This window comes from Chaetodon trifascialis, chromosome 1 (genome assembly GCF_039877785.1).
Source record: "Chaetodon trifascialis isolate fChaTrf1 chromosome 1, fChaTrf1.hap1, whole genome shotgun sequence".
NCBI lineage: Eukaryota > Metazoa > Chordata > Actinopteri > Chaetodontiformes > Chaetodontidae > Chaetodon > Chaetodon trifascialis.
In genome coordinates this window covers 14,222,589-14,246,193 of record NC_092056.1, presented here as the reverse complement: position 1 = coordinate 14,246,193, position 23,605 = coordinate 14,222,589, and the positions used below count along the sequence as shown (strand labels likewise).

Below are 23,605 nucleotides of genomic sequence, written 5' to 3'. Positions count from 1 at the left end.
AACTTTTTCTGTATTTCGTAGTACTAAAGAGGAGGAATTGGGTGGATTCTCATATCTAGCTGCATGCTCAGTGTCATTGTTACATATCTGGTTTAACATTTTTGGTACTACAAGGGAGATTCTGCCGAGGGATTAATCTGTGTTTGACTCCATTCATAGTTTTCTCTTTGTATATATAAAGTTCTCAGTCCCTGCTAACAGAAAGCCTTCCCACAGCAGAACACTGCTACCTGAAGGTAAAACCGATCCAAGATGGATGCTGCATCTTAGTCTCATTTGACAGAGCCTCTTGTCTCCGAGCTTGGGGAGTTCATTTTCTTTTGTCTTTTTGGAAACTCCAGACTTATCCTCGTACTTTTTCTCCTTCAGGCCAATTACAAAGGCCACAGTTTCATCACTTGGTGAACTTACTCTTGGCAAGAAACACAGTAATTCTGTATTTTTGTCATTCCTTTCCTTAGGTTTTGGTCTACACCCTCATCAGCATCATGAGCACCTCTTCATCAAACTCCCAAATCTGGCTTGTTCCATAATTTATTATTTCCTAATTATGCAGCCTACAGTGTTCCTTTAAACTTCAACTGTTATAGTCTACCTCTCACCCTGATCTATGTCTTCTCACACATTCGGTCTCTGAAATCAGATCAGTGGACTTTGGGCATTAATGACACAATGGGGACATATCTGTTTTGCCCCTATCCAGTCAAATGAAAGCGTGACAATCAATCAAGTTGAAATTATGTTTTACTCAAAGGACTTTGGATGTACATTCAGTCATTTTGAGGTCTCACTGCAGTCATCATTTATTCATTCTAAAAAATTCAGGTCTAAATTTTTTATTCATGTGTTATATGATGTGTGAATACATTGATTTAAAAAAAAATCCCTTTAACATGAAAAGTTAAGTTGGCTTAGCTGAGACTGAAGGATCGTTCTTGGCTTTAAAAACAGCAGCTGACAAAATCAATGTCCCCACAACGTCCACTCAGTAGCTGTCTTGGAGCTTTCGATCAGGTTGTGCACTCTCCCTCATCAGTTGGAGTTGCCAAGTTGAAAATATAGTGGAGATGATCAAATGTCCATTTTTCTGAGCACTTCAGAGACTTCTTGTCCAAGTTGTCTTAAAAATTGACATACTGAGCTGCTGTCAAGATTTTTAAGAACTAACTTCCAGTATAAGTTAACTTACAGTCTCTCAACAGTCTAGTTTGCCTTCAGCATCTTTCTACATAATATGAAAGGTCCAAAGAAGGTTCAAACAACATCATTAGATGAGTGAAGGCCACATCAAAGAGAAACAAAGCAAACCACAGCAATGAACTCCGAGTGGAACTGTACTGTTTTTCTTCGAGTGCAAAGATAGCCTTTGCTGACTTTATTGGCACACTGGGCTTAATTAACTTGGAGTGGAGTGTTTACTGTCAGACAACTGGCTTCACTTAGCGTCTGATGAATGATTGATGCCCCTCAGGAGTGAAGCAGCAAATGAGGGCTGGCAGAGAAAAAGGTCTAACGCTCCCCAGACTAACATGGAAAATGCTAAAATAAACAAGTTGAGGCAAACATCTTTGTAAGTGACGGGGTTAGGTGTGTGTCAGTGTGAACACCTGCAATGAGTAACTTTTTAAACTTCACTCAGTGATTAGATATAAGTGAATAAACAATACACTTGTTGATAATAGAGAGGCATCGATCTTCTTATTTATCTCTCAACCATCTCCTCAAATGTTGAACTATTCCTTTAAGATCTATCATTAAATTGCATGTAAATTTTTTATTTTTCTGACTTTTCTGTATGCTTTTTTTCTTTCATATTGTGAAATAGTGGTTAGTTTGACCCATCTTCTGTTCTATAAAAATACTCAAATGAAACAATCTGAGTAGGGAACATCCGTCTTGGCCTGGCACATAGCAACCTATAATAAGGGGTCACGAGGAGACACTGCTTCACTTTAAGCGGTCACAACTCCAAAAAGGATGGAAAGAACTGATTTAAGATAAGTTGAGATAAGTAAGAGGACTGTAGTACATGTATGTAGTACATTTTGTACTTCACTTCAGAGTCATGTGTGTACAAAGCACAGATATTTTACCACCAAACACAATGTCAGTACAAAGAGTCCCAGACACACTGCCTATGCAGGTTTAACCATGTCACAACAAGTCAGTGGAAATGCTCTGGTTAACAGTTTCAACTTGCGATCATTAACTGTCTAGACTAAATATTGCTGACAGTTACTCATTGGGGCTATAAAAGTTCATACACTCCGGAAACAAACTTTACCAAACTGTTTTAATATGTCTTATCTGAATTACGTCCATTATCACGACAGCTGATCACACATAAGGGGTGGTACAGTGTAACCTGAGCCAAAAAGAGGCGTCACCAGTCTGCTCTGGCCCTGCATTTACTGGCAGGTGGAGGAAGTGACTCATCATGACAAGTCAACGTGAACATGAAACACCCCAGCGTAAGATAGAGAAAAACAAAAGGAGGTCATGAAATAACGAGCAGGCTGCATCAGATTCAGGTCTCACAGTCTCCCCCCCAAACACAGAGTCTGAAAAGTCTACAAAAACTTGCTCTAAAAGACGGGGAGATAGGATGACATTTTGTCATAATGGTGGTGTTACAGGAAAGGTCAGGTGATCACCGTGCACATTAGAATCCATCCTCCGGAGGCCATGAATATCAAGTACAAATTTCATGTTAATTTTGCCATTACTTTTTAGAAAGGTCAGGTTGTCACTGCAATGATTAGGGATCCTCTGGGGACCACTAATATCTGTGACAGCTTCATGCAAATGCAGTCAGTACGTGGCAAGATATCTTGCTCTTGTCCCACACTGGTGGGCAGTAATAGGAGGCATGACTGTGAAATCAGTCTGCAAACTCAGTAGCTAAATATAAGTGATTAATCATGGTCGTGCGTGTCACAGTAGATTCAGAATGTGACTCCTAGCTGGTGCATAAAATATTTGGGCACTGGGCTTACAGACTGTGGATTTTCTTGACCGAAAAGTTTTTGGTCTTATGTCAACAGCCATCGATCCTTCGCCTGTAGCATCCTTGAATAAAAACACTGAATCCCTGCTGGCTGCTGAGTTCATGTGCTGTAGCTTACTCTTGCTTGGACATCCCTGTAGACGATGGCAAGTAAATAGAGCTTCCCTGAAACGATCAATAAAGTTTCACTGGTGAATTTATAATCCAATCAATCTTGTTTTGCTGTGATGGAGGTCTCTTTCCCATGGAAGACCATTTCCACCAGAAAATTCAAGTCCTCGTTCTGAGGAAAGATTATGAGATGAGTCAAAAGCAGGGGATAATACGATTTCATTTCATCATTTTGACTCCAAATGATGAGGTAAAACGTTTTAAAATGAAAAATCACTACTGTGAGTGGATAGGTCAATATTATGAGTTAAAAGTTTATGAAACAGTAAGTCAAAGTTATGAGAGACACATTTCTGACTCGCTAGCTCATAATTTTGACGAGATGAATAATAAAAATCGTGAGATGGGAAGTCAGTATTAAGAGACACCACATGGACATTTGGAATTACCTTCTCGTAAAGTTGTCAAATTTCTTTACCTGCCGAAAATGAGCGCCCACTGTTTCCTCTTTATCCACCTGTAAGAAATGTGAGTGACACAAGAGCATCAAGAGTCAAAAGTAGATCAAGTGTCAAGAAAACCAAACACACTGTAGGTTTATATACACAGTTCATCTCAGGCGGTCAGTAATCCTTGACTTGTCCGTGCACATGTCCAGATAAGTGAGAATAAACCCTTTGGGCAGGGTGCCTGACAATGTCCTGAGGAGAGTGGATTGCGAAATGTTCATGAGTTTTTTGTGCACGTGACGTTGCCAGGGTGGGATGATAACGTCAGAGACAGCCTTCGTACAAAAAGCGGCTTCCGCATGACGTAGGTGGACAGTCAGCATTCTCCCTTCGCAGAAGCCGGTAGCTGCCGAGCGGTCGTGTTTCTACTGTTGTAGCAATATTACCAAACCTTCAAGGTTTTAAAACGACGTTTTGAGCTGTTTTTTACTCTCTTTATTTATTTTTATCTCTTTGTCGACAAAACAACCACTACACTGACGTCCCTTTTGTAAAGGTAAGATATGTCGGCGTTTTCCTTGTCTGGTTAACGTTAGCTAGCATTCCAACTTAACCGACCGGTCTGGTAAGAACTTAGTTTAAGTTTGATTATGTGATCATATGTGTGGACGTTAAAGTTTAGCGTTAGCTGTCGTCGGTGACATAGAAAAGAGTAGCCGAGCTGGTATTATGTTCAGGAAAAACTGGACTGGTTCCCAAGGGTTGTTTACAGCATGTTAGCTGTTAGCTTGCCGGTGGCTTACAGAACAAAACCCGTCAAGATGTCGCTGAGTGGACATCCGGTGTGTGAACAAAGACCTCATAAAATCAGCTGATGTGATTTTTTTTCTTGGTCTACCTCAACGTCCTTTATATCTGAATTCATACAGATTGGTTGACTTTTAAAAAATAGGTATGTTACCTTGATAGACTAAAGGTTTTGCACTCAAGCTTTTTTTTTTTCTTTTTTTTTTTTTTACGTAAATCTGGTAATTGGGGCATATAAGATTCACACATTTACGGCTGCACTGACAAATTGTTTGCCATGTAATTTAATATTATTCAGAATGTATCGGTTTAAAATTGCCGTTACGTTGGATCTGGATAATTATGTCTGGGCTCGTGAAACGTTCGTTAATCCGTGTTTTGTGTCGACATCTCGTATAGCATTTCCTGTAAATTAGCGCTGCCCTCTGTGATTTGGGTCAGGTTTAGGCTATTCGAGGATATCTTGGGTAACTTAACGTTTATTTATGGTTGGGAGTCCCAGAAAACGACAGACTGAGAGAAATTGAGACACGATTGGGAAACGTAAGTCGACACAGCATTAGCAACGTAATATGCTAGCATTACTGTGCTAGGCTAACACTGTCCTAGTTTCACATCCACTTGTGCGGACGACACGTGTTGGCGTTCATGTGCTCAACAATTTGGCTAGAATCTCTACACAGTTGATGAAACCTACTATATCAGATATTGTGTATATCAGATATTATTATCGCTTGATTGTAATGTGCTTGATGACCCTCCGATGCGTGTTTGTTTCAATTTTACAGCCCTTAGCTGTCAGTCAATGTGTTACTGTGTCTGTCCTTGCAGGTCGCTCTTTCCTGCCCTATTCCCAGAACATCATTCTTTTCAGATATTCTTTGTCAAGCCGCCAAAGTGGAGAGTGTCGTTGCACAAGGGGGTCCTTCTCGTTTCAGGTAATAAATATCACACTCAAGCTATTTATACTGAAAACCAGCAGCAGTTCACATGAAGGCCTAGGCTCACATTTCCTTATGTTAAGTTAAAATCTTTTTCTTTTTTTTTTTTGTATCACAGTGTAGGGGGAGGAGGTGGGGGTGCACCTCAGCACTATCCCAAGACTGTCGGCAACAGGTGATTTTTTTTTTTCCTCTTATTTTTTTTAAACATTTTCCTTTCACGTTGAACACGTAGACACTAGTCTTTATTACTTATTAAATGCACACTGGCTTTAAGTGCATTCCCCTTGTGTATTGTTCTTTTATGTCAACACACTTGGGGAAATGAGGGGCCTCTAATCATCTCCTCATCTGAACTGACATTGTCCACAGTTGCTCTGTCAAACATGTAGCAGACAACAGGATTGTCAGACGTATTCTCACCTACTTGAAATACTAGTTGGTTTAGGCTAGAGGTGGAGCCTGGGTAGAGCACGCAGGAGGAGGACCCATCTGAAATTATAGTTTATCGGTGCTTACATGCATTTGGATGTATATGCAATCTCAAAAGAGTGGAAAGCAATATACTGGCAGGCAGAAAAGAGTACAAAGCAGCCACGCTTGTGCAACGCCATCAACACACTCACTCGCTAGCTATGAATGCTCTTTTCTTGATAGTGATCTGCTCTATTCACACATTGCCTAAATCGGACATGATATAGACTTTATATGAGGGGGTTTGCAAGAAGAGTCAGTTCAATGCCCAGTAAGTGGCTTCTTTAGCCTCTAGTCTCTGGCAGCATGTAAGGTCGAGGGGTGTTTTTATTGTAACTGCTCTTCTCAAATAACTTAAACATATACTGGTAAAAGTTGTGTAATGTTCAAAACTTACTGGTGAAAAATGTATGAAACAACATGAGAGTATATGAAAGAATATATATAAAGACACATATATCTGAAGGATTGCTAAAGAATAATACAGCTGGTGTGTTACATGCTGGAAATGTGACTACAAGCTCTGAAAAATTGGGTTTTCTCCCCCATGCTCACTCCTGCTTAGAGATTTAAAAAATCTGATTTGATTAGAGATTGAAGTGTTAGTTTAGTGGCATTGCTGTTAGGGGTGACTGGGCCTTACCCAATGGCCATGGCTTGATGCTAGAAACCTGTCATAAGGTAGTGTTTTTCCAATATATATTTGTGTCTTGTACACTTATCAGTGGTTTGTGTTCATTACAGCGAGTTCCTGGGGAAACCCCCAGGTTCTGGCGTTCAGAGATGGGTACCTTCTCGAGGCACTAGACGAGATGCCAACTCCTATCACGAGAAAGGGCAAAAGGATGCAATCTTCAGGAAAGTGAGAGGGTAAGTTTCCATTTTAATCTAAATTTACTTTGGTTACACAAATCATCAAAAATCCTTGTAAGTATTAACGTGTATACCAGGACCTTGAGATGAGTTGAATTGGTGGTGTTGTTGCTATATTGTCTTACACCTTTCTCCTTCCTCCTCCTCATTAGCATACTTAATAAGCTGACTCCTGAGAGGTTTGACAAACTATGCCTGGAGCTCCTCAATGTGGGTGTAGATTCAAAAGTTGTCTTAAAAGGAATCATCTTGTTGGTGAGTATTTTCTCCAACTGTGCTCATGTGTTATTCCTATAATCTGTGAAAACTGATGTTTTGTTTTGTTTTTTTATTTCTTTTTACTCAAGATTGTTGACAAAGCCCTTGAAGAGCCCAAGTATAGCCAGTTATACGCTCAACTATGTCTACGCTTGGCAGAAGATGCACCAAACTTTGAAGACCCAGCAGAAAGTCAAGCAACACAAAATGCGTCTAGTGTAAGTTTTTTATATATATGTGATCGGCACAAGAATATGGTTTGGCTTTACTTCTTTCTGGTTTTTTCTGTCTGGATTTTGAACAAATTCTGTTTTGCAGACCTTCAGAAGGCTTCTTATTTCCAAGCTTCAAGATGAGTTTGAGAACCGCTCCAAAAATGTTGAAAGTAAGTGAATTGCATTTGATACATGTGTCGAGTTTCGAAATGCATTTGGTCATGTCTTGCATTAGTTGTTCCTTATTTTCAACTTTCTCTTTCCCCTCTCTGTAGTCTTTGAGAAACATGACAGCCCACTCACCTCTGAGGAGGAGGAGCAGCGTGCCATTGCAAAGATCAAGATGCTGGGCAACATCAAATTCATCGGGGAACTCGGCAAACTCAGCCTTATCCACGAATCTATCCTTCACAAGTGCATCAAAACAGTAAGTTCTGTTGAGTAACATGTACATGGTTGGGTGTAGTCATAGTTTTTTTGTTTTCTTAACCTGTGTGGTCCCAAAATCGAACTAAACTGCCAGTGTGAAAGCATCCTGGCAGTTTACTGTCCTAAAGTCACCACAGCACCTGTGGAAGAACTTGAAGCAGATTTTACTGATTGTTTTTCATTTCTTTTTTAGCTTTTGGATAAGAAGAAGAGAGTCCAACTTAAGGATATGGGTGAAGATTTGGAATGCCTCTGTCAGATAATGAAAACCGTGGGGCCTAAACTCGATCATGATAAGGCTAAGGTGAGCATGTGGTAAACCGCCGAGTAACAGTCCTGTCTTAAACTCCCTTTTTTTGATTTGCTAACAAATAAATTCTCATTCCAGTCTTTGATGGATCAGTACTTTGGTCGCATGCGATCCTTAACAACCAACAAGGAGCTGCCAGCTAGGATTCGTTTCCTGCTGCAGAATACGGTAGAGCTGCGAGACAACAACTGGGTTCCTCGCAAAGCTCATGTTGACAACGGACCAAAGACGATCAGCCAAGTTCGGCAGGATGCAGTAAAGGTTAGTTTACCTTGTCCACTGCGTGCAATAATGCATGGTATAAAATACTGAACTGCTCAACAATATTGGTGTACAGATCTTGTAGTCCATGGTCAACACGTATCCTAACTCTGACTGTATGTTGCAGGATTTAGGTGTTTTTATTCCACCTCCAACTGATTCAATGAGGAATGACTTCTTCATGGAAAACTCCTTCCTCCCAACAAGGATCAAGTTTGACAGGGAAACTCTTGGTGGGCTGGCTGATATGTTTGGACAAATGCCTGGTATGTTGCAGCTTTTTCCTCCCAGTCACTAAGTGAGAGTTACACTACCATTTTTATGAACAAGCAAGATTTGATCCACTCTTTTAAAGTTTCAATGTTTGTTGTCTTGTTTGGGGTAGGAAGTGGCATAGGTACAGGTCCAGGAGTCATTCAGGACCATTATTCCCCTACCATGGGACGTCATCGCACAAACCCACACTACAATGGCCATGTCGCAAATGGCAACAGTTCACACCAGCCTCAGTATGAAGCAGGAAGTAAACCATTCATAAAACCAAACCAGGTATGTGCAGCACATCTACAGTTCAAATCAGTATTTTGTATGGGGTGAATCTCCTCACTATAAATCTTTGAAATCTCTTTCAAAGGGGCAGAATTCGCCAGTTTTCAGCCACAAACAGAATCACTCGGTGCAGATGCAGTCAAAAGATATGGCTCCGCGTTTCAGCAAGAAAGGGAAGGTCAATGCTGATGAGGTACAGCCACTTGAGTTAATAAACCAGTTATGTCTGTCATCTTGAGCTTTGTGTGCTCCATTTAAATGGATCCTATTGTTTATTCTTGATTCGGTTATGTTAAATGTCTTCAACCAAGGAGTGTGGAATGATGTTATAAATTTTAAATCTTCATCCCTCTAGATCAGCCTGAGGCCAGCACAGTCCTTCATCTTGAACAAAAAACAAGTGCTGAAGTCACAGCCGCCGATGACTATGATTCCCGGCCAAGGTTCTTCACTTGGACAGGTAACATTTTTACATTTTAAACAAATCTGTTGAACTGATATGGTAATCCCAGGCTCCAGGGAGCATATATTCATTTGGCTGTCTTTATTTAGTCTCCACAGCTTGGCCTGAAAATCAATCCTCCTCCAATTCAAGAAAAGCCAGCAAAGTCTACTAAAAAAGCTCCTCCTACTAAGGAAGAGTTGTGCAAAATGACGGTAAGTTTCCCTCACCATGTGCTTCCTTCATGCGCAATACACACCGTGTCTGTCATACTGTATCTGACTGTCCTTTCCTTTTTTAGGAGACATTGGTGGCGGATTATCTGAACAGCAAGAACATCGATGAGGCAATGAATGCAGCAAGGGAGATGAAGGCTCCAAAGCACTTTCTGTCCGAGATGCTGAATAAGATCATGGTCTATTCCCTTGATCGTTCAGATGAGGACAGGGAGCATGCAAGCAGCCTCGTCCATACACTCTGCACCGAGGGCATTGCCACTGGCGACAACTTGATGCAGGTCAGTCTTGTAACCTCCATGTATATCGTTTTACTGTCTGAATGTGAAGCACTTGTTCAGCACTAACTGTTCTGTTTTTATTTGATAGGCCTTTTTGATTGTTCTGGACCAGAGCCACAAGATTGAGGAAGAAGTCCCACTGGTGAAGTCCTACCTGGCACAGTTTGCAGCACGCGCAATCATTGCAGACCTGCTCAGCATTGCAGATCTGGCGCATCAGCTGGAGAATGGGGCACATTTCCCGCTGTTCTTGCTCTGCCTGCAGCAGATGGTCAAACTGAAGGACCGTGACTGGCTGGCTGACCTGTTCCAGCAGAGCAAGGTCAACATGCAGAAGATGCTACCTGGTATGTCCAAACCCACTCTGACCATACGTGCAGTATCAGTCTTTTGCTACTTCTGACAAGTATTTTCTTATCCTTCTGCAGAAATCGACCAGAATAAGGACCGGATGCTGGAGATCCTGGAGGGCAAAGGTCTCAGCTTCTTGTTCCCACTCATGAAACTGGAAAAGGAGCTGCTGAAACAGATCAAAGTAGATCCCTCTCCACAGTCCATCTACAAGTGGATCAAAGACAACATCTCACCTAAACTCCACACTGATAAAGGCTTCGTCAATATCCTCATGACCAGGTACAGCAGTGGACAATGTTTCTGATACTGAAATCAGTCTTTGGTGCAGCTTTGCTGGTCAGCCTAACCTCAAACCATATGTTTTGCCCTTCATGCATTTTATTGATTTTCTTCTTCTCTGGCAGTTTCCTGCAGTACATTGCTTATGAGATCAACCCTGATGATGACGAAGGGCAGTTGGCAGCGCCCAGTAAAGAGCAGCTGGATGAGGAGAAGCAGCTTCTGCTGTCTTTCAAGCCAGTGATGCAGAAGTTCCTTCACGATCGCATCGACCTGCAAGTCAGTGCGATGTATGCCCTGCAGGTCCACTGCAATGCCAAGGGTTTCCCCAAAGGTACACACACATACACGTTGTTCAGTATAGCAGCTTAGGCCAAACTTAAAGATGGTGTTGAACTTTGGTGCACACACTTAATGGTTATTCTCTTTTCCCAGGCATGTTGCTGCGCTACTTTGTGAATTTTTATGATATGGAAATAATCGAAGAAGAAGCCTTCCTTTCATGGAAAGAAGATGTAACCCAAGAGTATCCAGGGAAGGGGAAAGCATTATTTCAGGTAATTTTATGTACATTGCTAATAAGTCAAACCCAGGTGTCTGTACTCGTTTACAACCTCAGTAAAGTGGATGTGCTAGCTGGAGTACTTAAACTGATCTGTTGGTAGCGAAATTAGTGGCTAAGATTTTGAGGAATCAAGACACAAATGCACAGAGATGATCAGAAACCTGGATACTGTTCTGATGCCTAAGATCAAAACCAGGACAAGACTCAAAACTATGCTACTAAAGTTCATGTAAATGTACTCATTATCTAAAGCTGCCCAAAGATCTGGACCCCATGTATGTGTTGTACAACGATTCAGTTCATCATAAATAATTAGGCCTCACAGAGATCTTGTGCTTATGGTGCAGGTGAACCAGTGGCTGACCTGGCTGGAGACCGCAGAAGAAGAGGAGTCAGATGGTGAAGATTATTAAGGAACAGGCCAAAGCCATGTGTTATTGGGATGCAATGACAGATTGTTTTAACTTTTTTTTTTCCCTTTGTCTTCATATGCCCATCTCCCTCTCAACCCCCTCTCTCCCTCACCTCTTGTTTATTCTTTCCAACCACTGTTACAATTCGTTCCACCACGAAATGTTTTGCCAGATCAAGCCAGCATCACCACCATCTTATTGTAGTAATGCCTAATTTTCATTTTGACGTCCTACAGCAGATGTTTTTTTACATTTCAATCATATCGGGTTATGTTTTCTTTAACAGAAAGCAGTATTGTACAAGAAACTGTCCCAGCACCAAAGCCTGACCCATTTTATCACCTGTTACATCTGGTAGGAGTCACCAAGTGCTGCCATAACTATTAACTTTAAAAACTGTTTACAAAAGAGAGAAGACTTGTCACAAAGAGACTTTTCTCACTGTTTTATCTACATTTGTTTATCAGTTTTTAGATGCACTTTGCTCAGCGTCATGAGTCGTTGCAATAGTAAGATACACTTTCCTTGATTTGTTGAAACAATCCTTAGTTGCAGTTTTTGGCTGCCATAGTTATGGTTTTCTTGTGCTTGAATGCAGACCATTTTGTCTGAAAATTCTTTCTCTGGTTTTACAACAATGGCCTGTTTTGTTTGCACAGCGTGATTTCGGTTATCCACGTTAAGTTTAACGAATCAAGAACTTTTTTATGTACAAAACTTTTATGCTGTTAGGAATGAATCTGTGTGGCCTTTTTAATTTATCAATTCATATGGATATACCTCTAATGTATCTCGGACTATACTTGAATGTCTCGGTGTTAATATTGAGACAGCCAAAGCTTAGTTTCCTGTGCTACAGTTCACCACCATGTGTGGAAATTTTACATCGGTTAGCCATGTTTGTCGAGTTTTTAAATGGTCTTTTTATCTTCATGAAATTATAAAGAATGCACTGTATGTGTACACTCAAACTTTGTCGCTGTCAGGTTGTGTGTGCAGAAAGTTGAGTGTACAACTACAGATCAACCTTGAATAAAGTTTAACAGTCAACATTTCTTTGTCCTGAGGATTTTTTTTCCCCCCCTGAATTTATGATGTTTACTTGCCTGTCTTAAAACTTAAGACATCTTTGAAATTTATTTAGCAAGAAAAGAAGCACAATGTGCAGGGTGGTTTTTGACAGACAGTGACAGAAAAGCTGCTTCACATAGCTGCAGAACATGGAGCTCATTTCAAGTTTTGGGTAACATCCATCCATCCATTGGATCTATACCCGACTATCCGGGGATCAAACTGGCAACTTCCTTGCTGGGAGGCACGTGCGCTACCTGCTGTGCCACTGTGTCGCTGTTTTGGGTAACAGAAATTATAAATTACTGTATAACATCCTGTCAGTACTGAGATATAAGACAAAGTAAATTTAAAGTTTTGGGTTAGGAGGAAAATGACTTCATCACCAAAACTTGATTCTATTGTTGAAAAATCCATATTGTTGTTATATGGAGTGATCTTAGCAATCAATACATATTAACTTTAGGACAAGTGGTAACACTGTCGCCTCACAGCTAGAAGGTAAGGAAGGGAGGAAAGGGGCCTTTTATGTGTGGAGTTTGCATGTTCTCCCCGTGTTCACCTGGGGTATCCTCCATAAAAAAAAAAAAACCACTAAAAACATGCAAGAAGATCACCACTTGACCAATGGTGACGAAGAGAGTTGGGTGGTTGGGCGCCACTGTCGGCTGTCAGCTGGCAGCCCGGGGACCCAACTCTCTGCCTGCGGAGGAAGGACGACCAGGATGGGTCAAATGCGGAGGAATTAATTTCGCGTGAAGCATGTAGTGTGCAGCATGTAGTGTGATGTGATAATAAAAAGTACGATTCTTCTTCTTTTTCTTAAGAGTTAATGACACTTTGTGCATTTAAACCAAAGGTATAAGAATGGACACAAAAGAATCACGTTATGAGCAAACGTCTCTAAAGTGGACAGCTTTTTACTTTTGGGTCAACACTCGTGTGATACAGGAGCATCTTACACTTCTTTGTTCTCTTTTTATTTGACATTTCATTGAGGCATCTTTCCATTTTTGGGTCAGCGTCTCGTCCGACCATCCAAGATAGAAAATAGGTGTTTACACCTTTTAATTCACCTCAGACCTTTTGATCTCTTTAACAAAACATCTTGACCAAAACAAAGCATCTGTGAAAAAACATTTCCACGTGACATGAGGAACACACCGTACACACGCTGTGCCAAGACAAAACTACACTTCTCTAGACTACCTCCAAGATATACGGACAGAAATCCCTGCTTTAAAAAAAAAAAAAAAAATACAGATATGGAGAGTTTTCTCAGTAAGACGTGGGACGAGTCTGTGAGGAAGATTTAATCACTGTCATCGTCCTCGTTGTTGGAGCCTTCAGGTTCAGAGCCGTTGTCAGAGCGCCGCGGGGAGCCCTCGTTGTCTGATCCTGGTTCAGACGCTCGGTCTGAGCCTCTGTCGGATGCTGCAACGGGCGAACCGGGTCGGGACTCATCGTCAGATCCTGACCGACTCCTCTTGCTCTCGTTGTCTGACTGCTCCGAGTCAGACTGCCGCTGCACCCTCCTCTTCTTCACTGGACGGTCGCTGCCAGAGTCGTCATCCTCGGAGCCCGCAGAGCGCCGAGGGCTGCCTGCCTCGCTGCCGGAGAGGTTCCTGCCTCCGTCCGACTCGCTGTCGGATGCAATGCGCTTCGTGTGGCCGCCCTCGTCATCGGATCCTGACCCGCTGTCTTTTTGGTGTCTGTGTGGAGAAAGTGCACACATCAGGTTTCTGATGATCTACTCATCCACTCAGCACTTGTTTCAGCGGGAATTCTCAGCCAATAGTTAATGCTTTTACCTGTCCTCTGCTATTTTCAGCCCATCTTCATCTGAAGAAGACTCAGACGAAGAGATGATGGCCTTAGACTTGATCTTTCCTTTGAGAGACGGTGGCAGGCGCTCAGGTTGGGGCTTAACGTAACAAAAATGACAGAAATTAGGCCTGAAAGCATATTTAAAAGGGACTTTGAGAACATGAATCATGACAGAAGAAGAGCAAAGAAAACTCAAAAGTACCTTTTCAACCCTCTTGCGTTCTTTGGGTTTACGCTGCTTCTTGGGTCGTGATGCTCCTTCCTCATCATCACTGTCATCTCTAGCAGATCTGAAATGAAGTACATTTGCGCTCAGTATTTTATGTGCTTTACTCAGCAGTCAAAATAACGACAGCACGACAGCACGGCAGCCTCACTTCCTCCTCTTCTTGCGTGCTTTCTTCTCCCCGTCCTCGCCCTCCTCCCGCTCACTGCCACTGCCGCCCCTTCTCTTCTTCTTCTTCTTCAGCGGCAGGTCCTCGTCAGAGTCATCATTGACAAACTCATCCATGTCACCTCCTTTCTTACGCTTAGAGATGAAAAAAAAAGTTATCCACGCTGCATTCATTTAGAGGCTGCAGATGAGTTTGCTATCGGTGCTAATACTCACACGTCCTCCACCTCCACCGCTTCCCTTCTTCTTTTCTTTGGCCATTTCCTTTGATCCCTCTGCAAAGGTCAGCAGGTTCTTGGTCTTCTCCACATACAGCGCTCTCTGCTCCAGGAGTTTCTTCTGTTCCTCCACCTCTCTGTTCCGTTTTTCCTCCTAAGGAGGTTTGAGGGTGACAAGCCGACCAATTAATGAGAAACACTTTACTGTAACTAAATATGAAACCCAGTGATGGTGAAGTTACAGCCAAAATGTTTTAGGGTTCCAAAAGCGGTGGGAGCACCACAAGTACCTGTTCTTTGAGCATTTGCTGACGCAGCATGTCCCTCTCCTGTTCTTGCTTGGCCCGAAGCTCCTTCTCCTCCTCATCCTGCTTTCTGGCTCTCGCCACATGATACTGAGCCTGACTCAGCAGGTCAGAGCACTGCCTGCAACCCCACAACACACCCAAGCCCCCAGTTATAATACAACCTGCAGTGAATGAACACAGCACCAGCGCAAGCCCCATGAAAAGCCACAGTCATCAAATGGAGAGAAACTATTAATTTCTGCTGATATTAGCTTTAAAGCAGAGCCAGTGCTGAGGATAAAATTGTATTTTTTTCAGTCTCTGTATGATAAAAGAAAGAAAAACTGTTCATATCTGTAAAGCTCAAACTGTATTTGTGGTAAAATATCACCACATACAGTTCGAGGCCAGCGAGAGTAGAACAACTGGAATCAGCTTCAATTAAAAAGCACAAGTGCAATTATAGTTTTCATAAATTCTTTTACCTGTTAAAAACAAACTAAATGTATCTCTCAAATCACCTTTCATCCAGTCCCTGATTGCCCTGAACTTTGTACTCTTAATTTGCAGCCAGAGGATTGTACAGTAAGCAGCAAAGAGAAGAAAATGATCAGTTTCTGACTATTACAAGAGAGATGCTTGATCTCTCTGCCGGAAGGATTTAATAAGCCCTTCTGCTGGTCGCTGCCTTAAAGAGCTGTCTGCACACCTTAGCCTTGAAAGGTTAACATGCACAATGAAAAACAAATCAGCTCAATTTCATGAGGTCTGGAGTCCCTTTATTATATTCTCAGATAATTGTGAACTTGAGTAGGCTTTGATATATATTCATAATATATCACTGGGGAATGCTGGTGGAACTCCATTCAGTGCTATCTTGTGTAATGTTGTTTGCATTTTGTTTTTCTTTTCCTCAGAGAGGGAGAGGGTGGTTTCACATTAATGTGGCTATTGTATATCTTGTTAAAATGTATCTTACTAAAACTCAATAAAGAAAAGCTGCTAAAAACAAACAACAACCCTCAGCGTGTACGACACTGTGAGGAACATAGACACAGACTGACCTGGCCTCAGACGCAGCAAGAGCGAGGTCAAACCTCATCTTGTCTCCAGCCTTGCTGAGGTAGCTGAAATACCTGTGTGAGGAGGAGGAAGATGAAATTCCAGGATTAGACAGAGGCAGCCAGAGGATCAGACAGGGAGGAGGCAGCATGAATCAGGTCTAACAGCACTACCTGTGAGCCAGTTCAAGCTCTTTGACAGCGCTGAGCACAGCCTTCAGGTTGCTCTTCTCGTCTTTCAGCACGAGAGTGGCCAGTCTCTGAAGCACCAGGGCCACATTGAACATGAGCACCGTGTCGCTGGGCGCCACGTGTCTGGCCTGGTCAAACACGCGACAAAGGGACAGTTATAGTCCACTCACACTGCAGCATCAAACAAAAGCCTTTCATTTCTGCTTCACATCACCTTCAGCAGCATCTGCTTGCACTCCTGGAGCTTGCCGCATTTGAAGAGCGCTCTTGCAAGGTACAGCAGCACCTCAGTGTTCTGATATTTGTAAAATTTCTTCAGGCAGTTCTCATACTGTGGAGCAGATGAAAATGCTCAACTGTACAGAAAAAACATCGACAGAGACAATAATATTTGGAGGTCATCACAAGCGAGGCCCTCACCATCTGCACGGCGCTGATGTACTGCTTCTGTTCCACATAGATGTGAGCCAGATTTAGCCAGACGTCACTGATGTCTGCGGTCGCCTCCCTCACCTGCGCAAACACGTCACGAGCCTCTCTGAAGTAGCCCTTGTGGGCCAGGACGGCACCTGGACACAAGACATTAATGTTCAATAGTTCGTACATATACAGTAGAATCATACAAATAACAATAATAAAGCAGCTCGACAGACCGATGCCATTGGCAGCGTAGAGGTTCTTGGAGTCATTCCGCAGGACTTGTTTGTATATCGCCAGGGCTCGATCCTGGTGTCTCTTTTCCTGTTAAGACAAAAACACTCTTACTCCTTGTGGGGACCTCTATTTCCCTACTGGATGACTGCTGCTGGACTTTTTTAAGTGCTGTCAATCGAAATAAATAAAATATTTAATTGCGATTAATCTCATGAATGTCATAGTTAACTCGTGATTAATTGCAAATTAATCACACATTTTTATCTATTCTAAATGTCCCTTGAATTATCATTTTAATACTCGCATCAACATGGAAAAGTGGATAGGCTTGCTTTGTGAAAATGTTTTTCATTGAAAACAACAACGTGTAGTGTTTTATTTCACACTAACATTCTCACTTTGAGCAATCATTCACATTTGAATGAATCAAATCTCACACAATTTAACACTGTCAATAAACAGATGACAAAAAATAAATACTTGGTTACAAAAAAGCCCCTTTGGCAGCCCTTTCTATGGGATCAAAAAAGGGTGATACAAGATAAAGTTACAAAGTGCACATTATTGCTATTATCGGTAAACTAGGACTCAGGCTATAGTGCAGTTAAACCATGGCTTAAACTTTCCTTCCTTAACTTTCCTTTGAGCATAATAGCATCCATATGCCTCTGTCGAAAGCCATCCATTGTCTCCTGGTTTTGACAAGGAGGCGGCGGAGAATTCGCATTCGCCGTGTGTTTGGACATCAAGTGGTATTTCAGACTGGATGTACTATGGTGATAATTCACTTCACACCGACAATACACACAGATAGCTTTGGTTTTGTCAGTCGACCCATCTGGCAACTTTTTGAGACTAAACTTTCCATTCAGAATCTCGTTCGCATCCATTTTGCTGTTTCGTGCTTGACATCCACACAAACCGGTAGCCTACTCTTTTACAGCGAGCGAGCAGGCAAGACCAAACACATGCATGGGGCGTGCCTCTTGTTTTGTTTCCGGTTTACAATCGGATCCTGTAGTTTTTCTTACGTTACTAGCAGTGGCCACAGCTTATAAAAAACTACAAGTTCACTAGGTCACAAAATAGCGTTAATCTTGTGCTAAAAAAATGATGCCGATAAAATTGATTTGCGTTAATAACGCAATATTTTTGACAGCACTACTTTTTTTATATTGTTACACCCTTCGCTGAAATGTCATTGTACCTGTTGAATTTCTCCATAACATTTTCTGCTGGACTAGTTTGATAAGGATGCTTGGTCTGCCATGTTTTTTTAGTTTGGGGAAAAAAAATCAAAATTTACCAAGATTTCATGGTTAATTAATCCATAAGAACTACAGAGCTTCATGCAACTAATGAATTTATACGTCTATCTGAAGTCTGACTACTAGTTCGATCGGAACTACAGTCAATCTTCATCTTTGTAGGCTGAAGGTAATTTAATAATCACCAGGCAGACACAGATTTTACTCAACCAAGTGCGCATCTAGTAGAAGTTAAAGTTTGGACCACTTCCACTGACCAACTGCAAGGGGAATCGCTGCTATTATTTAGCAACAGCTAAATTCAAATTTCAATTACTTTTCTTTCAGTTTATTAAAAAAAAAAATCTGTCTGCACCTTTTCTCGGTCTCTGGTGGGCTGGTGCAGAGTCTGCAGCCACACATTACCCAGAGCCAGCATGGAGTAGGTGTCGTTCTGTGTGGACGGCTGCTTCAGAATACGCTCAAACTTCTTTTGACCCGGTCCCCATTCCTGTTTGGCCAAGTGAAGGTTCCCGATCAGGGACCAGGCATCCGGGTGATCCTGCACCGGACAGAAGATACCAGATCAGATAACGTTGAAGAGGGTGTGACATCAGATTTGAAAGATTTGTGTGTTTTAACAGTCACACAGCAACAGGTGACAAAGTACCTGATTAATCTGCAGAGCCTCTTTGAACCAATCAGAAGCTTCGTAGAAGTTTCCTTTGTCGCGAGCCATCGCTCCAAGGCGCAAATAACCTGCAGGACAAAAGTTAAAGCATTTCTTCACAGAACATAAACATGTCTTTCGATCTCTCTCTTTTCAGCGTGTAATGTTGCACGCTTACAGTCCACGTAGTTCGGATGTTCTCTCAGGATGTTTTTGTAGAGTTTCTCAGCTTCGTGGAATTCACACATTGCCTCATAAAGGCGGGCCAGATTGTAGGAGGTGGTGACAGAAATGGCATTGTAGTAATGCTCATCGTGCTCTCCCTCGGCTTTGGCCCGCTCGAGAGATGCAAGAAAGTATTTCTGTGGAAGAAAGGAGATCCTTGAAATCCAGCCGTTTTTAATGCTAGGCCTTCCTGTGTTTTCCACAGCTCATGATCGTGAACCTCTACCTTGGCCTCTCCAAGGTTGCCCAGCCTGAAGTGAAGAGCCCCCAGGTTGTTGAGGATCTCAGGGGGCACGTCTGCCTGCACCTTCTCCTGCAGGATGCGGGTGGCTGTGCCGTATGCGGACAGCGCTCCTTGAATGTCGGTCTGCTCCAGGATCTGAGCCAGTTCAATCCACGCCTCCACATCATCTGGGTACTGCTCTGTCACCTTCTTCAGATGACCCTGAGGAACAAAGACAGTGACACGTCTCCAACAATGATTCATTTCATTCAGTGTATGACTCATGACACATATTTGAGTGTAGTCAGATCAGAAAATGTCTTAAAAGCGTGTGATGAAATAATCCATGCAGGATTCATACTTTGGCAATGTCTCTCTTTTCCTGATCGTCAGATGTCGCATACAGGGACCCCAGAATTTTCATAGTTTCGTAGTTGTTGGGGTAGGCCTTTAAAACCTTTTCAAAGCACTGTGCTGCATTCTCTTTGTCTCTTCGATACACATACATCTGTCCCAGGCCAAAGAAGGGCAACACAAAGGTAGACGAGGCAAACTGAGTGGCCTGGTAGTAATACTGAAACGCCTGGTCGTAGTCCTCCTGAAGGAAGAGGAGAACACAGATATCAGAGATCTACAGTGATAACAGAGTAAACAAACAGGGCGCTGCCTCAGGATTAGTTAGGTCTTACCTGCACATGAAATGAGCGAGCTAACTGGTAGCAGCTCTCAGCCTGCATGGCCTCGACCTCTGTGTTATGGAAGGCGTGGAGGGCCAGATGCTGCACTTTACTGTAATCCTGTCAGTAAACCGGACACAAGCAGGTGTGAATAACAGTTGAATGATGTTCTGGTTTAGATTTGTGTCTGTGTTTCAATGACGATTAGACTACCTTTTTGAAGAAAAAGTGGTTGGCGAGGTGATTGAGCACCATGGGGTTGCTGGGGTCGATGGTGTAGGCCCGCGACAGAAGCTGTACTCCATTCTTGATGGAATCTGCCTCCTTGTTGTTGAGCTCCAAAACCGCCAAACCAACGAGCGCTCCCACACACTTTGAGTTCAGCTCGAGGGCTCGACCAAAAGCCAAACGGGCCTTCTCCAGCTTGTTGAGCTTGACGAAACAGTGGCCCATGCCCAACCTTACCTCAGCTAGACACACGAACGAGGAAGAGGAAAGATGAAGAATAATAACAGTAGGAGGAGATCCAGCCGATATATCAGCCAACATTTACTTATCATGGCATCAATGCTGGTTTTTGTTTTGTTTTCTGGAAATTAATTTACTGTTTACTGTTAATTTTCATTCTGCCCTTTTTGATCATAAAGGTTCATGTTTAGATGTAAAATGTCACACCTCAGTACATACCGCATTTTTGTTAGAATTGAATTTTAAGGATCATTGCCCTAAAAATTTAATTTAGATTTCAACGTTAAAACAACTTTTGACAGATATATCATTGGCAGACTTTTTATTCTCAGATATCTTGTATCAACCAGACTCCAGTAGTGGTGGTAAATGGAAAAAATGTTGCAGTGGTAATACAGGGCTCTGTTGTGAGGATGTTTACCTGGGCAGCCAGGGTTTGTACGTAGAGCCTTTTTGTAATAGGCCAGCGCTCCTCTGTAATCCTTTTTATTGAAGGAGATGCAGGCCTTACCTGTTGAAAAACAACAATGTCATTATTCCAGTAAATCAACAACAGCGTTCACAAACAAGATCTTATTTTCATGTTAATCTTGCCAAGCAAAGCAGGGATGTTGTTGGTGGACTGATTGAGGACAAAGTGGAACTGAGCATCGGCCTGGTCCATCTTGTCTCCTTCCAGCAGGCAGAAACAGGCTCTTCCCAACAAATGGTTCTGAGTAAGCCAAAAGCAAATTATGTTTATACTTATAGTGCAACATTAGTGGAGCCATAGCACTTTTCTCCTATCATCACACGCTCTTTTTTTCTTACCTGATCATACATGATGATCTTGTCTGCCATAGTGTAGAGCAGTGTGGCCTGCGTGATGAGCTCTTTCTTGGCATCTTTGTTTTTCTCTTTCCGTGCTTGCTGGACATAGTAAGCTGCCAGTGTGTCCAGACAGGTCATCTGGTCCTTCTCATGGTCTCTGTAGTCGAGGTTTCCATCAATGCGAGCAGCCTCTAAAAGCTTGACAAAATCCTCTGTTTTGCCTTGCTTGTAGTACTCCAACTGAAAAAGACAGAGTGCAAATTGTTAGAAGTGAACAAATGGGCTAAATTCAGCAATTGATCTGTTGTAGCTCCAACGACTCACCGCCAAAGCGATCCATATGTGCAGCTGTGTATGTTCCTGTTTCAGGATACTGATGACCTCGTCTCCTTCTGGCAGCTGGTCAAAGTCGAGTTCGATAACCTGCAACATACAATTTATTCAAGCCATAAAGCATCAATGTCTGATAAGACCATGTTCGACAATATCAACATGTCAGCCGTCAAAGTCTTTACAATAGCATTTCTGCTGTGGAGGTTTTCCCTGTAGTTTCTCTGGGTATATTAGGCATCACTGTGGGTGGTGTTGCAATTAAAGTGCATGACTGCTTTATGGTATTATTTGACTTTTATATGAGTTTTGCATAAACACACTAAAGTACTTTGTTTTGTACGGCACATTCACCAAATTAACCAAAACTAATACTCACCAAGGATAGGCTAAATATGAAATAGAGTCAAGAGTAGAGAGTCAAGATTGTTGTTGTTGCTGCTGCTGCTGCTGTTGTAGCTCAAAATACGACCGACATAGTAAGAAACGGAAGTTAATCTCACTAAGTTTTTTAATTGAAAAAAGATCTATCTCACAGATGGCTTCAATGAAAACATCACAAGATTAAGTTAACAGTGTTTGCTAACGTTTGTACTTCATACTTATTGCTCCAAACATTACTGAATTTACGTTTCGGGTCGACATACATATCTAAACTTACTATAACGCTGACGCTACTTTATATTAAATGCGCCATTGTGTTGTACAGAACATTAGCTAATGCTAGCCACAGTTAGCATACACGGCTGGTAGCACAGCGAGGTTCACTTAGTCAAACATCCACAATTAAACAATTTTACATATTAGACGAGTTTTACCTCATCTGTGTCCCGTAAAGGGATCTCGATAGAGCCCCGAGACATCCTGACTGAGGAAAAAAATCCCTTGAAGTTAAATTTATCAAAAATATAAAAATCTCCAGCCCGTTGACTGTGGGTAGCTACTTCATGCTTCCGGCAGGAAACAAACAAACGGTAGGTGCAACTGAAATTCTGTCCGGAGAGATTAATACGGATCCCGAAAGCGTTCCTGCTGAAGTTCAATATGCGATGCTCCTGGATGAAAACAGGGTTGTTCACAGTCAGAATCGCAACAACGAACAAAGTATTTGCGTGGAAATAGATATTCAGCATCGCTTTTAGTACATGTAATGGGTTTTCAGCAAACCGATTAGGATTCGCTGGTAATGTGCAAACAGAACTAAATAAGTTGATTAAAGTTAGGTAATATTGAAAACATCATCAGTTTTAGTTGTACTAGTAGTATTTAGAATATCATATTCTCCAAACACAGAAAGCCAAATGAAATTCACTCATTATATTAGCTGAATTCAAAATTCAAATTGTGGAAAATATACTTCACAGACATGTGCATGTGATATGTTAATTTGAAACCCATTAACAGCATCATTGTCACAGACCTCTGCAGGGCAGCACTTTGGCAGCAGTGGGATGAGGTGGGGGGTGATGGAGGAGGAGGGGGCTGGAGGATGTCAGCTGGTTTTGATGTGAAGCAGTGAAAACAAGCATAAGAGCATCTTGAAGATTTCTTGTGCTACCATCACAGTGAACCAGAGGAAGACAAGAAAAATAACAAAATGAAAAGCTCCATGTGAGGAACTGGCCCGGATTGAGAAGTAAGAATGTATTTTTATGACTTGTTTTTCTTTTTAAAATGGTATTTGATGGCTATGTAACTATAAGACAAACAAAATAGGTACCTTATAATCCCTTTGTGTAAAACATTTCATGGAAATCTGTCATCCTGGTATATTTAACAGATGCAGAATACATTTTTAGAAGTAAAGATTTGGTATCTCCCTGATTGCAGAATGACTAAGAAAATATATGATATGTAGTCCTCTGATTAGATCCCACTACATACATGTTAGCATTAGAATCAGTCAGATCTGGAGAGGAGTTATTAAAATCATTGATGTTTCACTTCACATCATAGATATTCATTGATGTGTGGTTTAATTTTTATCTCTATTCCTC

The 23,605-nt window shown here is 41.9% G+C and overlaps 2 protein-coding genes across 2 annotated transcripts; one reads left to right on the top strand and one right to left on the bottom strand.

The window, feature by feature from the left end:
- Positions 1-3,937: 3,937 nt before the first annotated feature.
- Positions 3,938-12,301, top strand: eif4g2a (eukaryotic translation initiation factor 4, gamma 2a). Its single transcript, XM_070962114.1, has 21 exons — positions 3,938-4,123; positions 5,206-5,312; positions 5,434-5,490; positions 6,534-6,659; positions 6,815-6,917; positions 7,010-7,138; positions 7,239-7,305; positions 7,411-7,562; positions 7,758-7,868; positions 7,953-8,135; positions 8,263-8,401; positions 8,521-8,684; positions 8,770-8,877; positions 9,040-9,144; positions 9,237-9,341; positions 9,428-9,643; positions 9,732-9,990; positions 10,072-10,276; positions 10,402-10,610; positions 10,712-10,833; positions 11,189-12,301. Exons 8-21 carry the CDS (start codon positions 7,479-7,481, stop codon positions 11,252-11,254), a joined length of 2,076 nt encoding a protein of 691 aa, XP_070818215.1. The 5' UTR covers positions 3,938-4,123; positions 5,206-5,312; positions 5,434-5,490; positions 6,534-6,659; positions 6,815-6,917; positions 7,010-7,138; positions 7,239-7,305; positions 7,411-7,478; the 3' UTR covers positions 11,255-12,301.
- Positions 12,302-13,208: 907 nt separating this feature from the next.
- Positions 13,209-22,578, bottom strand: ctr9 (CTR9 homolog, Paf1/RNA polymerase II complex component). Its single transcript, XM_070966406.1, has 23 exons — positions 22,427-22,578; positions 21,603-21,701; positions 21,279-21,518; positions 21,063-21,180; positions 20,890-20,979; positions 20,214-20,470; positions 20,013-20,120; positions 19,685-19,921; positions 19,327-19,545; positions 19,054-19,237; positions 18,876-18,964; positions 18,582-18,767; positions 16,958-17,045; positions 16,725-16,873; positions 16,519-16,635; positions 16,287-16,432; positions 16,116-16,187; positions 15,055-15,190; positions 14,763-14,918; positions 14,530-14,681; positions 14,355-14,442; positions 14,137-14,249; positions 13,209-14,037 (listed from the first exon to the last, which is right to left on the bottom strand). The coding sequence occupies exons 1-23, from the start codon at positions 22,469-22,471 to the stop codon at positions 13,638-13,640; spliced, it is 3,489 nt and encodes a 1,162-aa protein (XP_070822507.1). The 5' UTR covers positions 22,472-22,578; the 3' UTR covers positions 13,209-13,637.
- Between the last annotated feature and the right edge of the window lie 1,027 nt (positions 22,579-23,605).

What these genes read in the sequence shown, in the direction of transcription:
- eif4g2a (XM_070962114.1), top strand. Translation starts at nt 7,479, where the DNA reads ATGCTGGGCAACATCAAATTCATCGGGGAACTCGGCAAACTCAGCCTT. An exon ending in AAGAGTTGTGCAAAATGACG is followed by an intron (nt 9,342 to 9,427) that starts GTAAGTTTCCCT and finishes TTCCTTTTTTAG; the next exon opens with GAGACATTGGTGGCGGATTA. An exon ending in TGCCAAGGGTTTCCCCAAAG is followed by an intron (nt 10,611 to 10,711) that starts GTACACACACAT and finishes CTCTTTTCCCAG; the next exon opens with GCATGTTGCTGCGCTACTTT.
- ctr9 (XM_070966406.1), bottom strand. Translation starts at nt 22,471, where the DNA reads ATGTCTCGGGGCTCTATCGAGATCCCTTTACGGGACACAGATGAG. An exon ending in CTCGCTCATTTCATGTGCAG is followed by an intron (nt 19,922 to 20,012) that starts GTAAGACCTAAC and finishes CTCTTCCTTCAG; the next exon opens with GAGGACTACGACCAGGCGTT. An exon ending in CTACGCTGCCAATGGCATCG is followed by an intron (nt 16,874 to 16,957) that starts GTCTGTCGAGCT and finishes TCTTGTGTCCAG; the next exon opens with GTGCCGTCCTGGCCCACAAG.